Genomic DNA, 13,199 nt, shown 5'->3' with positions numbered 1-13,199 from the left:
GAGGGGATGGGGACTAAATAACACTCCAGATGGCTCACGCTATATTTGGTGAAGGTCATTTATAAAGATATCTGAATGGGTTCTGATGGTACCCGCAAGTCTCATTTAAACTTGAGAAGGCATGTTCCCACACTTTCATGAGGGAGTTAATTTCCTGTCTGAATGTTGTGTGGTTTTTTTTACCAAACCAAATCGTCTTCCTCTTTTGCCTATATCTAACTATCCGTGTCTAGCATGTGCATTTGTTGACATCCCAGCATTGGTTTCCATGTGCTTTTGCTGACTAAACATGTGCAACGTCAGCGTAATGTGCTTGTGTTAACATCATGGTAGCCGCAACCTGAAACATCAACAGCAGATGCAAGGATACCTGGAGAACAATATACAGACACAGAAGTTCACTGCAAAGCAACAATATGACACATATGTGTGACAGCTTGGGATGAGAATGTGTTGATAATGCATTAAAACAAAATTGTTGTGGAACTAAAAATGTTAATTTCACCGGTATTAATCTTTAGACAGCAGATAATTAGTACATTCTCAAAAATGAGAAATCAAAGTATTTCAGTATATAATTCCTTAACTTTCCATATTGACATCTATTGACATCAAGGAGCCACTTCAACAGCATATAGAATCCCTAAATTTCAGTTATGGTTTTTGGTTTTGGGTGCCACAATAAACTTTCCAGTGGCCTCATCTGTCCATGAAAAGGGAGCACCGCTGTTCCTTATGTTTTTATTTCTTCTGACATTCAATACACATGAATAAAGACAAAACAAAAAGCCAGCAAATGTTTGGATTGTGGCCACCCACCAGTAGCTTGCTAAATGCATTGCATAATGTCTTGTGATGGCTTTATTTGTTAATATGAAAAAGGGATGTGAAATTAAAGCCTATTTTCTCTCAATGTCTGTTTTGCTCATTTTACACTACCTTTAGTTGAAAGCAATATAACAAAAGTTTGAAAGAGAGAAAATTATGGGGGAGTACACAGATCACTTTCCAGAACTTGTCTTTGAATCTGTGTCTCCAGAGAAGTAAATCAATATTTGGTGGTCTGTGTATTTTCTGCCAGGAAAATTTGAGCAGTCAGACACAGCATTATTATAGCTGGGAATTTTATTTTAATTTTCTTTAAAGAGATGGCTTATTGTTTCATGGCTGCATTAGTGGTATCATACAGCGCTTGTAAAAGCTGCATTAGTGGTTTCAGATGAGAGGCGGGCCTGGGGCCACTCCCTGCATTAGACCCTGGGGTCGGTATGATTCCATCTGTTACCAGTTTTTATTCACTCTCCTTTCAAAGGCCCTGATTGTAGCGGACGGCTGTAAAAACAACATACAGAGTACACGAGAGGAGCCGTGCCCTGCTGCCTTAAATCTGTGAGGAGTTATGAAAGAGGGAACGGGGGCGGGATTGAGTATTGGAGCTCACAGCCTGGAAAAAGAAACACGTTAAGCAGACAGGCAGAAGGAGACAGGAAATGAGCTGAGTATTTTCGAAGAGGAGCATGAGCCTTGCCGCCCCCTCGTCCAGACATTTGTTATATACACCTCATTACACACCACTGAGACATAGGTAACGGCAGTGGACAGAGTTGTGGCCTGATGTCGTGCTTACTCGAGGATGTTTCAGGCTGATATGATAAATTACTTTAGAGTCTATCCCAAGACAGTTATCGTATTGTAATGTGAAAGATTTATAGAGTGTATCTCTATAAACTAATAAAGGATTGGACCGAAGGTTTAAATGATGCATTAGGCCAAAGTAACACAGATGTTACATCTAATGAATGTTATGTTTGGACAAAGGCATCAGGCTATTGAAAAAAACAACAGCAAAAAAACCCATTTCTTCTCACTTTTCACTCCTAATAAGGGTATGATTTACTGACATTTAAGATAATATTACATTTGAAAAACCAAACACAACAGCTTGTCTTTCCAGGAACAATGCATTGGTTAGTGAGGATAAACCACAGACATTCTTGTCAGCACTTATTTGACATGTGCAGTTACTTTTTCATGTTCAGTAGAAAATAGTTTCTCAAGAAAACACAATATGATGCAAGCTACACTGTTTTAATTTAGTTCTCCAACAGGCTATAATATACTTGAAACAAGAGCATCTATGACAAACCACATGAATGGTTTCATTTGTAGTGTTGCAGTAATGTTATTGTATTGTTGGTAAGACAAGCCAGAGTCATTTCTGGGAAGTGTAAATGAAACTGTACGATAAAGAACATTTCTTTGGAAGAGAGGTTAAATACCTGTAACCTGACAGTCTGGGTGACTAAATAAGTAGACTGGAACAATTACCAGAAATGACATCATTGTCCTTTCAAGTGGCAACAGGATAATTCGGATAGTTGTTTCTCGGAATTGCTTCAACCTTTTTCTTTCTGTCTTACCTTATTTAATTGGTTTCATTAGAATATGACAAAATGTAGTTTTGACTGCACTACTGATAATTGTTCAATCATCCATAGATATCACTTGGCATTTCTCAAAAAGCCACCTCTCATTTTAGATGCAGCATCAGAGGTATGAAGCGAAATTTTAAATAAAATGAAAAAAAGAGAGTGTATTACATGAAAAGCCATAAATAAAGATAGGGAAAACAGCAACAGTTTGTGGGGACGGGCAATGCTCTGTAGTACTGAAGCTCCACAGACGAATGACATGTCTACCTTCCATTTCATCTCAAACTACACAGACTTTCAGTACAACTTTAGGTCATGCCCCTTGCAGAAATTTTTTGACAACTCTGCAGTGGTTGGGTGTTTAAGCAATGGATGGGAGGGGGACTACAGAGCACTGGTAGACAATGTGGAGTGGGCAGGAAGAAATCATCTGCCTCTAGACGTGGCCATGACCAGGGAGATGGTGATTGATTTCCAAAGGAAGAGGATGTCTTTAAAACCACTGTTTGTTCTGGCAGAGGATATTTCAGTAGTGGAGGGCTACAAATACCTGGGCGTCCACATCAACAACAGACTGAACTGGAAGGCCAAAACTGAGGCTTTATAGAGGAAGGGGATGAGGAGACTCTACTTCCTGAGGAAGCTGAGGTCCTTCGAAGTGTGCAGCAAGATGTTGAAAACCTTTTATCACTTTATTGTAGCTAGCGCACTGTACATTCCTGTGGTCTGCTGGGCAAAAAAGGCTGGCTCCGTAACTGGCTGCAAACCAGACACATTTGAAGCTGTGGTGGAGAGAAGGACACTGAACAAACTGTTATCCATTAGGGATAATCCTGAAGCCCCTCGCCACCACCTACTGGACAGACAGCAAAGCTCTTCCTCTAACAGACTGGTGCAGCTTTGCTGTCACAAGGCCAGATCCAGGAAATCTTTCCTGTCAAAAGTAATAACCCTGTAACAACACCTACCCTCTATATAACAACTGATAGCTGTATAGTTTTCCTACAATGTAACTTTGCACATGGTAAATTTGCACATAATTTCATTCTACCTTGCTGCATACTTTTATTTATTCTTGTATTTATGTAATTGCACAATAAAAAAACAATAGCATATTGTATCAATATCAAGAAAGTCAATTTATGCCGTACATCGTGATTTGGACTAAACTCAATAACTTCAGATAGAAATGTGCAGGAGGGGCAAAAAAAAAAAAAAAGAAAACCCATAGGGGCTTGTTGAGTGGCCCTCCTAATGTGAAGCATGTAACACAGAGAAAAACAATATAAGTACTTCAACTAATTTCTACCCATTTGCAGACTTGTTTCATGTACGTATATAGTATTTTAGTAATGTTAGCATTCACTATTTTATTTTGTTTATTTAAAGTCTTTTTATAGTTATACATATATATAAATATATATATATATATATATATATATATATATATATATATATACATATATACTCTTGGTGGTATAGAACATGCTCAGGTTATTTTTTCTTTTTATATAAGTTTTTCTCTTCTAGTGTGATATTTGTTTGACCGTGTTCTTTCCATCTACCAATAATATTTTGCCGCTTACAAAAATAACGCCAGGGGCAGCTTTTTGTGTTGTATCTTGATGTAGAAGGGGTCAGCGGATAGGTTAATGCAACAATACTACTTGATTTTAAATATCGTGGTTGATGTCACATGACCTTGCCTTTGAGTGGCACAAATGATGTCTGATGTTGTTGCTTGCTGGTCTTGAACACTGCTCTCCTAAATCAGAGTCCAGTCCAGTCTTGTTGGACCCATTCACCTTTTCTCCAGCCTACGAATAAATGGACTGTCTGCTCTTTAAACTACATCTAGTGCTCTGAGCATCTAATCATGAAGTAAATGGATTTACATAAGAGTGGGTGGATAGCCTGCAACATCTCACACAGATGCTACAGATACTCCCAGGGCGTATATTGGCGCCCTGGGAGTGAGATTAGGCTGGATTTAAGTTGATGATGCCGCTGAGTTTGGGTTAAAACAGTTAAAACAACCAACCACACAAAAACAGGGACAGAATAAAGTTGAAAAGCAAATATTCTTTCAACAGTTTGAATCAGCCAGTGAGAGCAAGTGAAGTGCAGTCTTAAGTGAGTTGTCAGAGCAACTAAAATAATTTGATATCAATGTTGATATTATAATATCGCTAAATCAACCTCAAGTGCTTCTTTTGTTTGTGATAAGGTGTTACTTAACCTCTTTTGTACTGTTGTTTGGATATTCAGTTCCCCTTGCCATACATTTGGTTCCAGGGGAAAGTGTCATGAATAGAAAGTCAGTACTTCATGACATCTGATTTTGATTTTTATCATTTCGAGAAACAAGGCGAGGGTGTGAGGGAATGAGAAAAGGAGGAAACAACATTTTTGTTGCAACACCAGGAAGTCTCATGACTTAGCTGTTATTAGATTGCATGTCAGACAACCTGACATGACAGGGAAAACTAATGGTGGGTGGGAGAATGGCGCCAGCACCAACTGGAAATATACAACTGGTTGCCAACTGCCTTTGTGTGGCTATGGGGCTCGCTCTGGCTGAAGGTTACTTTGAGGTTACAAGTCAGAGTATGAGCCTTTTCCAAACACATGGCTATTGGTCATGCCAAATAACAGTTACATTCATAGAATATACATTACAGAAGATTATGAGGCAATTTTTCAACGTCTGCACATGTAGGACAAACAGGAAGTGGCAACACTTTTTCAACACTATTTTCAGATAGCTCACAGTCATGATCATGCATCTACTGTACGCTAACCACATGACTATGAAATCACCAGATCAGTTTCCACATATTATCGACTGCTTTCAAGCACTTTGTTCATTAAAATCAATGCTAAGTTGAAAACGACCTTTGGTGTAAAGTGTATTGTCCCTATTTAGCTGCACAGTTAGATCTCAAATTGCCATGTTGTTTATCCAAATGAGATAATGAAAATTGCAGGCCAGAGATAAAAGCTGATGATCACAGGCTTGATGATTGAGCCACTGATCCGTCTTCTTGCAGCGTTAGTATTACACACATGGACAGATATCTTAATGTGGGAAGTATAGAAATCTGACTGTCTAATTGGTTTATTATAAGTCTTCATTCGGTAGATAAGAAAGAGATTTGATGTTGACATTACACACAGAGGGAAAAGGTTTGAGTGTTTATGCTCAAAACTGGACAGCAGAGAGCAACAATGGATAATTGTGACACATGCAACAGGACAACACAGAATGGGTGAATGGTTTGGTTTCTCTTTAGGATTATGCAACAACTTCACCTACAGCAAGAGACGGGCAGGTCCACACCTGCCACGATAGCATTGGATTTGGCTTGTGGTTTCAGGTGAGTCAAAGCACACTCCTCCGTGTGACAAACTTGTAACATGCACTGCCAGGATCCTGGGTTGTGGACACATTAGGTGGAAGGTAGACTGTGTTCTCAAATTTCCTGCAAAAGCCATTAACTTCACCTTAGTGAGGAGCTTCAGACGGTTAAAATAACTGAGACAGCAACAGTGTCAAAGCTTCATTGTACATAGGGTTTTCTCTTTAGTGTCTCTTTCATTGCCGCATGATAAGATATGATCCAGGAAGCAGTGCTTGCAAATCATTTTTGGGAAATGGCAACAACTGTTTTACTCTGCATCAGAATCATCACAAGGCACGCAATAGAAACATGCAAATCACATAAAGATTTGTCAATAACATAATTTGGTCCAATATTTACTTCACTGATTATGGGACCAAGGGTAATAGTCATAATCCTGCACGGGCGGGGCAGTGGTGAAACCCATGTGACAGGTACAGGAAATTATTACAAAAATTGCAGTCTCTGATTGTCAAAAATATCTGGTCCCACTCCTTGAATGCGGACTGACTAATTGTAGCATTGTCCAGCTACAAAAAGGGTCAGACAACTATATGGCTGTGCCCCATAGACTCTTGGAAATTGTTTCCAGTTTTCATTTTCAGGCTGGTTTTGTGGAATTTGAGTTGTATGTTGTGCCAGGGCAAGTGTAATAATGATACCTGTTACCCAGAGAGATTGAAAGGAGGTATGCGTCTCTTGCCCAATTCAAAACCAAAATCAAACCCTGAGAAATGTAAAGTTTCACATGTTGCTTCTCTTGTTAAATGATTATAACACTGAATAAAAACCCACCCTGCTTTACAGGAACAAGCTAAAGGAAACATAAAAACTTAACTGATATTGATCCAGCTGTGAGTCATAGCAGTGTGTACAGATGAACAGTGTTTGGCTTCCTATTGAGCTCCCGGCCCGTATGCCTGTAGAGGTCTGGACACTGGTGGCAAAGGGGGGAAGCTGAACACTGTTCATCTGAACACAATGCGATGAAACATAACCAGTTGAAAATGGCAAAGTTGTCCAGTATTTTCATTATCTTCTGTTTTGTCATTTTGCTTTAAAACTGTAACTGTGGATATAAATATTTCACTAAGGAAGTGTGGGCAATTATGTTAAACGAACACAGATGTGAAAACAAGACAATTTATTGGGTGCAACCCTTTTGATCCACCTCCAATTTTGACTCCATGGCAACAGCCTATGACGTCAGGTTTACTTCTGTCTGCCTGAGGTTAGGTGAACAGTAAGCCATGTTTTCAGGTTCCCCACAGTAACCAAACCATTCACTACATATCAGTGTCTCTCTTGAAATGCACATCTAAAGCAATTTGAATGGTGTACTTTTGACCTGACACTGGCAGAGGTATTTACTGTAATAATAATCTTACAATAAACATAATGCGGTGTAGTAAATGGATTCATTGGTCTCTAATGCACAGCGAGCAGTGCATGAACTAAACATTAAAAGACTTTCATATAGTCCAACCGCACATCTGTTTCACTGTAATGCTGAGGGAATCACATTACAATGTTCACGCATCAGCGTTTATGTAATGCAAGAGTGTCCAAACTTTTTGAATGGGGGCCATATTAGATCATGTGAAAACACTTGCAGGCCATCTGCTTTTTACATTATATGGGCAATAACAAAGAAAACATACAAATGGCAAGTGCTTTATTTTTTCATGTAAAAGTAATCAACTTTCCAATGTTCCTGAAGGAGGCAACTTATGTGTCTTGGCTGTGGCCATGTCTGCTACCTAGCATAAAGTATCTGGTGTTAGGTAACTATTCATTTGCTTGTTTACCATCTGTTTATGAAAACACTTTATTTGCGCCTGTGTAGTTCCAACTTAGTGAATGTCTACAAAATGTCTAATGTCTACTAGCTATGATAGCCCTGTCATTGGGAGGTGAATGGAAAAAAATCAAAGTGATCTTGCTTAATAAACCAAAATTGTGTTAATCATATATTTTCAAACACATGCCAAGGCATGGCTGATGTAATGGGACATTTATTTTAAATTACTGTGATTATCATTTCCCACAAGATGTCCAATAATTCCTCAAATGTGTAGCTTTTTGTGTTATTTCTCTGAGATTCTTAATAGAGACCTTACGCAAAGACAGACGTCACTGCCCACTATGAAACTTTGAGCTCAAGTGGCAGCAAAAAGTCTTTATTTGCTTGATCTTCCACCAAAGGATAAACATAAACTAAGCCTGTTCACAAACACATAGACTTGCTGTATGACTGTATTCAGAGGAGGGGACAGACAGGAAAGAGAGAGAAAAACAGAGCACGCCGACTGAAGTTGGCAAACATCCTTCTAACTTCCTATAAGAGAGGGAGTCAAAGACAGACTCAGCAGAGTAAAGGAGGGTTACTGGAGCAGTGTAGCTGGGCATCTGGACGTTCCACATCTGGACTTACTCAGGAGAAATGACTCTTCAACCAACAAGGTATGTGAAGGATCCATGTGGTAAAACTATTGTGAAATATTCCATATCGAACTAACAACTCAGAGTAGTGTTGTGCTTTATAATAACTTTATGTCAATATGTACAAAAACTTGTTAAAAATGAATTGACTTGTGTTCAGATTTATCATACATTAAGGTGTGTTGGATGAAAGAATAACTTCCTTCATTAAGTTAATTTTATAGTGTAACGCAGCCAAAACAAACTAGGAGATGGAAAACCCAGACTTGTTCTTATCAGCATCTCATCTATTTGTGTCAACCTATATGACTATATGACATGTTTAGTCTTACATAACAGTGATCAGTAGTCACCTTTCATTTTATATACCTGTTACTTACATTTTTTTATTTGTTCTTTTCTGATACACAAAAAGTAGCAGTAATAGATATGTTGATGGAATAAAATATTGAATGAAAATCATATTGATTGCAGGGCATCATATCTGAGCTCAGATCTGGCCACACATATGAGAAGATGTATTAGAGAAAAACAGATATTTTATAACAAACATTTGGTTATTGTAAATCACATGTTGCACTTTGCAGCAATTGCTTATGCATGCAATTTGCCCACTGCCAAAAAGCTGGTATCTTACAGCAACAAAAACAAATTTCAGTGACACATTTGATGTAGAACTGCAGCTTTGTTTAAATTATCTGTTCTTCATTCATTCAATAATTTTCCAATGCATTTCATTTAAAAATGTCATTGACTTTGAAATAACGGTTCAGTGCAAGAACACGTTCATGGACGACTAAGACGACATCACATATTGTGCAGAGCAAAGTCAAATACCTCCAGGGAAATTAGCGTGAACAGAGCCAAGCCTGTTGCCCATTACTGGAACATGATGACCACTGTACTACGTGAATTAAGGCCAAGATGAAATGAAAAATGCCTTTTGAAACCATTTAGATAACGTTTTGTGTACCTATTTTCTATATATTCTCATAACAAATTGTGTTTTCTTTCTGTAAAACAAAAATTGATGGGTGCTTGCCAACCACTTTCACACAGTAATGTCATGACATCCACTTATCAATAAATATGCAACTTTTAAAGGCCCAGAGGATTAAGTTAGCCAGCAACAAAATGCAACATCAGTGCACCTTCATTTACCCTATGTTTGCCATGGCTGCTGGCTGTGGGCTAGAGTGTAGAAAAAAAATGAAGGAATTGGTATGTGTAGCAGCTCCAGCCCTGCAGTAAATTACATTACATGAAGCATACCACAGATTTTGTTTTTCCAGGATGGAAACTATTCCATTGGCATAACATTGTCCACTTTCATCAATCAAAGTCATTTCAAAAACAATCTTTTCACGGTCATCACGCTCCTAATCTAACAGTGAGGGTGTTTGTGTGAAGCTAGCAGTCCACTGTAGCTCTGCTGAACTCTAAACCTGTCCACCTTTAGCGTTTCCAGTCAAATATGAAGGATTTGATCTAAATTCCTCTTCTAACTGCACACTGATCAAATAATCTGTTTCAGTGGGAAATATGTCACAATACAGATGCTGAAGTGCTCTGACTTCCATTTCACTGGGACTGTAAAATGGTCATAGCTGCTGTTGGTTCATGTAAAGGTTGCAATGCAGTAATTATTAGCTCAAACAGCAGTTAGTGGAAATTAACTGCTCTAATTTAAGATTGGCTGTAAAGTTGGCGCCCAAAGAGTTCACACTTTTATAATCAGCCACTGTAGAGGCTCAGTTAGGCTCACCTAAACAAAGGACCATGATAAATGTCTTGCTGAAATAACCAAAAGGCATTGCAAAAGTAAGTTTCATGTACATTAATTTTTTGAATTTTGTTTTACTATGAGCAACAAACATGAACAAGCTGAAGTCAACTTAACCATCTTTATTCAATACTCCTTTTTTGTACAAGAAATTGAGTGATGTCTCAACATGTTCTCCTAACAGGTTGTCACATATCACCACTTTGTCAGTGGACTTTCATATGTACATATTATGCTATTTGGATGGCATATTATATGAATAAGACAGGTTTCTTACAGCCACATTATAAACTGACACTGCCCGCTTGTATATTGCGGCAGATGCTGTCCAGCTGACCGGGTTCTGTCTGGTAGCTTTTCAAAGCGACGCTGCCCTGCAGCGTATCATACTGTGGCATAAGGTGGCCTTTGGCATCGGTATCTTACGCCACAAACACTGAAAAAATGGCGTTATTGGACGACTTCAGAATGAGAATGGGCTGGGTATCCCTGGAGCTGTGGGCTTGATATTCAGTCCTAAATCTTCTTTGCATGAGACCAAGAAAAGACTGAGTACAAATGTGTTTAAGTCCAAAAACAAATTGAGAACTTCAAAAAGTGGTCTTAAAACCAAATCAATCTTAGATACTTCAACACTGACTCTAGGTGTTCCCAACCATTTTCAGTTTTTATGCAAAGCTAACCAACATGGCATGAAACAGCATTGAGAGTTGTACTGATCTTCCCATCCAAATCATTAAAAACTTTGTTTCCAAAATATTAAACTGTTGTTTTAATATCAATTTTTAATTGAATTGTTTAATGTTCTTCACAGCATCCCAGACTTCAGCACCACAGCTTTATATGGAGGCCAGAATAACACCAATGGCACGGACTGTGTTGATCCGTACAACTGGGAGTGGCTCCACACCGGCCAGCCGGTTTATATCCTGGTTATCACTGTGCTGGGAATTGTGTTTAATGGTTTTGTCCTGATGGTTTTCTGCTTTCACAAGAAGGCCTGCACCGTAGCTGAGATCTACTTGGGCAACCTGGCTGCTGCTGATCTCGTCCTGGTGTCCTGTTTGCCTTTCTGGGCTGTCTACATATCCAGTGGTTTCAACTGGTCTTTTGGTCTGTTCCTGTGCAAAGTCGTCAACCTGGGCATTAAGATGAACGCCTACAGCAGCATCTACTTCCTTGTTCTAGTTAGCATAGATCGTTATGTGGCACTGGTGCGTACAATGTCCCATGGCAGAATGCGTAGACCAAAATATGCCAAACTGGGCTGTGTGCTGGTGTGGGTCTTCGGTTTGCTCCTGAGTGCCCCCACACTCGCCTTCAGGACAGTGGACTATTTGCCTGACTATCGTGTAACTGCATGCTATCTGCTCTACCCAAACCACACTGTGGAGCTGCTCTTTGATGGGATGTTGGTTGTTTTTAGCTTCATCATCCCCATTTTGATTATCTCCTTTTGCACTGTCAAGATTATTCAGGCTTTGAAGATCCAGCAAATAGAGAGGTTCAATGCCGAGAAATCAGAGCAGAAGGCCACCACTCTGGTGCTGGCAGTCCTCCTGGCGTTCCTCATCTGCTGGGTGCCGTTCCACGTGGTCACCACACTGGACGTACTCTTACGAGCTGACGTCCTTGGAGGGTGTCACTTTGCGTCTGTCTTAGACATCTGCAATCAGATCTTCACCTACTTAGCCTTCTTCAACAGCGTTCTCAACCCCATCCTCTACGTTATTGTAGGAAAGAACTTCCGAAAAAAAGTTTGGGAACTCTTCAAGCAGTGGCACATTAAGAGAACACCCACTTCTGACTCCTCACGTTCGTCAAACCTGTCCTCGACACTCAAGACTATGATATGAAATACTGCTTTAAAAAGAACTGTTCCACTGGAAAAAAGACTTTTCGGAAAGATGACTGTGATTGAGAGTGATTTCATAGTCTTGCACAAATGCAAATGATTCTGATGATAAGCTTAAGTTATTTTTAGATCTGTAATAGATGTAATTGGACCAAATCACCCTTCCTCAAATTGTTATTTGAAGAGGTTTTCCAACACGCTCCCATTTTAAGTAGCCACATGTTGCCACAGTCAGTATACATATCATGCCCAGGTTCTGTTCGTCTCAGTTCTCAACTAAGTTCACCCATTCGTGTGCTGCCACTGCAGGTGCTGTTTGGTCATCTGATCATCCAGTGGCATTTCATAACACCATGTATTATTCTGTCCTACTGCATTCTCAGCGGATGCCACCCAGCAACATATCATACAGCCAGGAAAAGTGGCTTTTGCATCAGGATTTTATGCTGAAATCAAATTTGGCTAGTTGGCAAGTTTAGAGTTGCACTGGGTTGGGTCTTAAAATAAACTATCTTTAGGTGGCTTGAATGACTTGTTGCTCTTACTTTTATAACAGTTTCACCACATGCAGTAAACTACAGCCTCTTGTTACAAACATTGGCAAACATCCTTATCATGAATGTACAGGTGTAATCAGCCTGGTTGCTGTAAAATAATTTATGTAAATATTGTTTTCATATTCTGTCATGCATTGCTGATTTCTCAGATTGTAAATAGTACCAGTATTTGTTTATCTCTGAGTATAAGGTTAATTAAAACATGCATATGGTTTTCTGAATTGCTTGTTGAATCTTGCAAATGTTGAGTTGAGCAGAAAAAACAAGAACATAAGGGAGCCCAACAACTGCTTGCTAAGTGTTTTCTGGTGTTTCTGACTCATTGTCTGCAGAGTTAAAACCAGGACCCTGGCAAAGAGTTTCCAGTGGTGACACACAAACATGCTCATTTTTGTTGGCCGCGTGGACATCAGTTGTCTCATTTTATATTTTTCCACACCAACATTTAATGGCCCAATGTTGACTCACTGTGGTCTGTGGCCGCGGGTACACCCCTAGTTGTCCCCAAAATGTTAGGTATGTCGCGCCAAACAGGAAATCTTTGTTTGGGAGTCAGCCTTCACCACCATTGCCAGAGCTGAAAATTGTTATGGAACAAAAAAAAACCGCAAGCCAGCAATGTTACCTCAAAGGCAGAAATGCATGCTGAAAATAAACCAATGGACCTTGTGCCTTGTATTTTTGTCCCCCTTTCAGAAGTATGCAAGTGATCCTATCTTGATCCTTGAG

The 13,199-nt window shown here is 39.4% G+C and overlaps 1 protein-coding gene across 1 annotated transcript; it reads left to right on the top strand.

Moving 5' to 3' along the window:
• Window positions 1-8,174: 8,174 nt before the first annotated feature.
• Window positions 8,175-12,441, top strand: LOC121953748 (B2 bradykinin receptor-like). Its single transcript, XM_042500961.1, has 2 exons — window positions 8,175-8,296; window positions 10,873-12,441. The coding sequence occupies exons 1-2, from the start codon at window positions 8,277-8,279 to the stop codon at window positions 11,912-11,914; spliced, it is 1,062 nt and encodes a 353-aa protein (XP_042356895.1). The 5' UTR covers window positions 8,175-8,276; the 3' UTR covers window positions 11,915-12,441.
• The last annotated feature ends 758 nt before the right edge of the window (window positions 12,442-13,199 follow it).

This window comes from Plectropomus leopardus, chromosome 14 (genome assembly GCF_008729295.1).
Source record: "Plectropomus leopardus isolate mb chromosome 14, YSFRI_Pleo_2.0, whole genome shotgun sequence".
Taxonomy (NCBI): Eukaryota; Metazoa; Chordata; class Actinopteri; order Perciformes; family Serranidae; genus Plectropomus; species Plectropomus leopardus.
The sequence above is the reverse complement of the archived record's forward strand: the minus strand, read 5'-3'. Positions and strand labels throughout refer to the sequence as shown.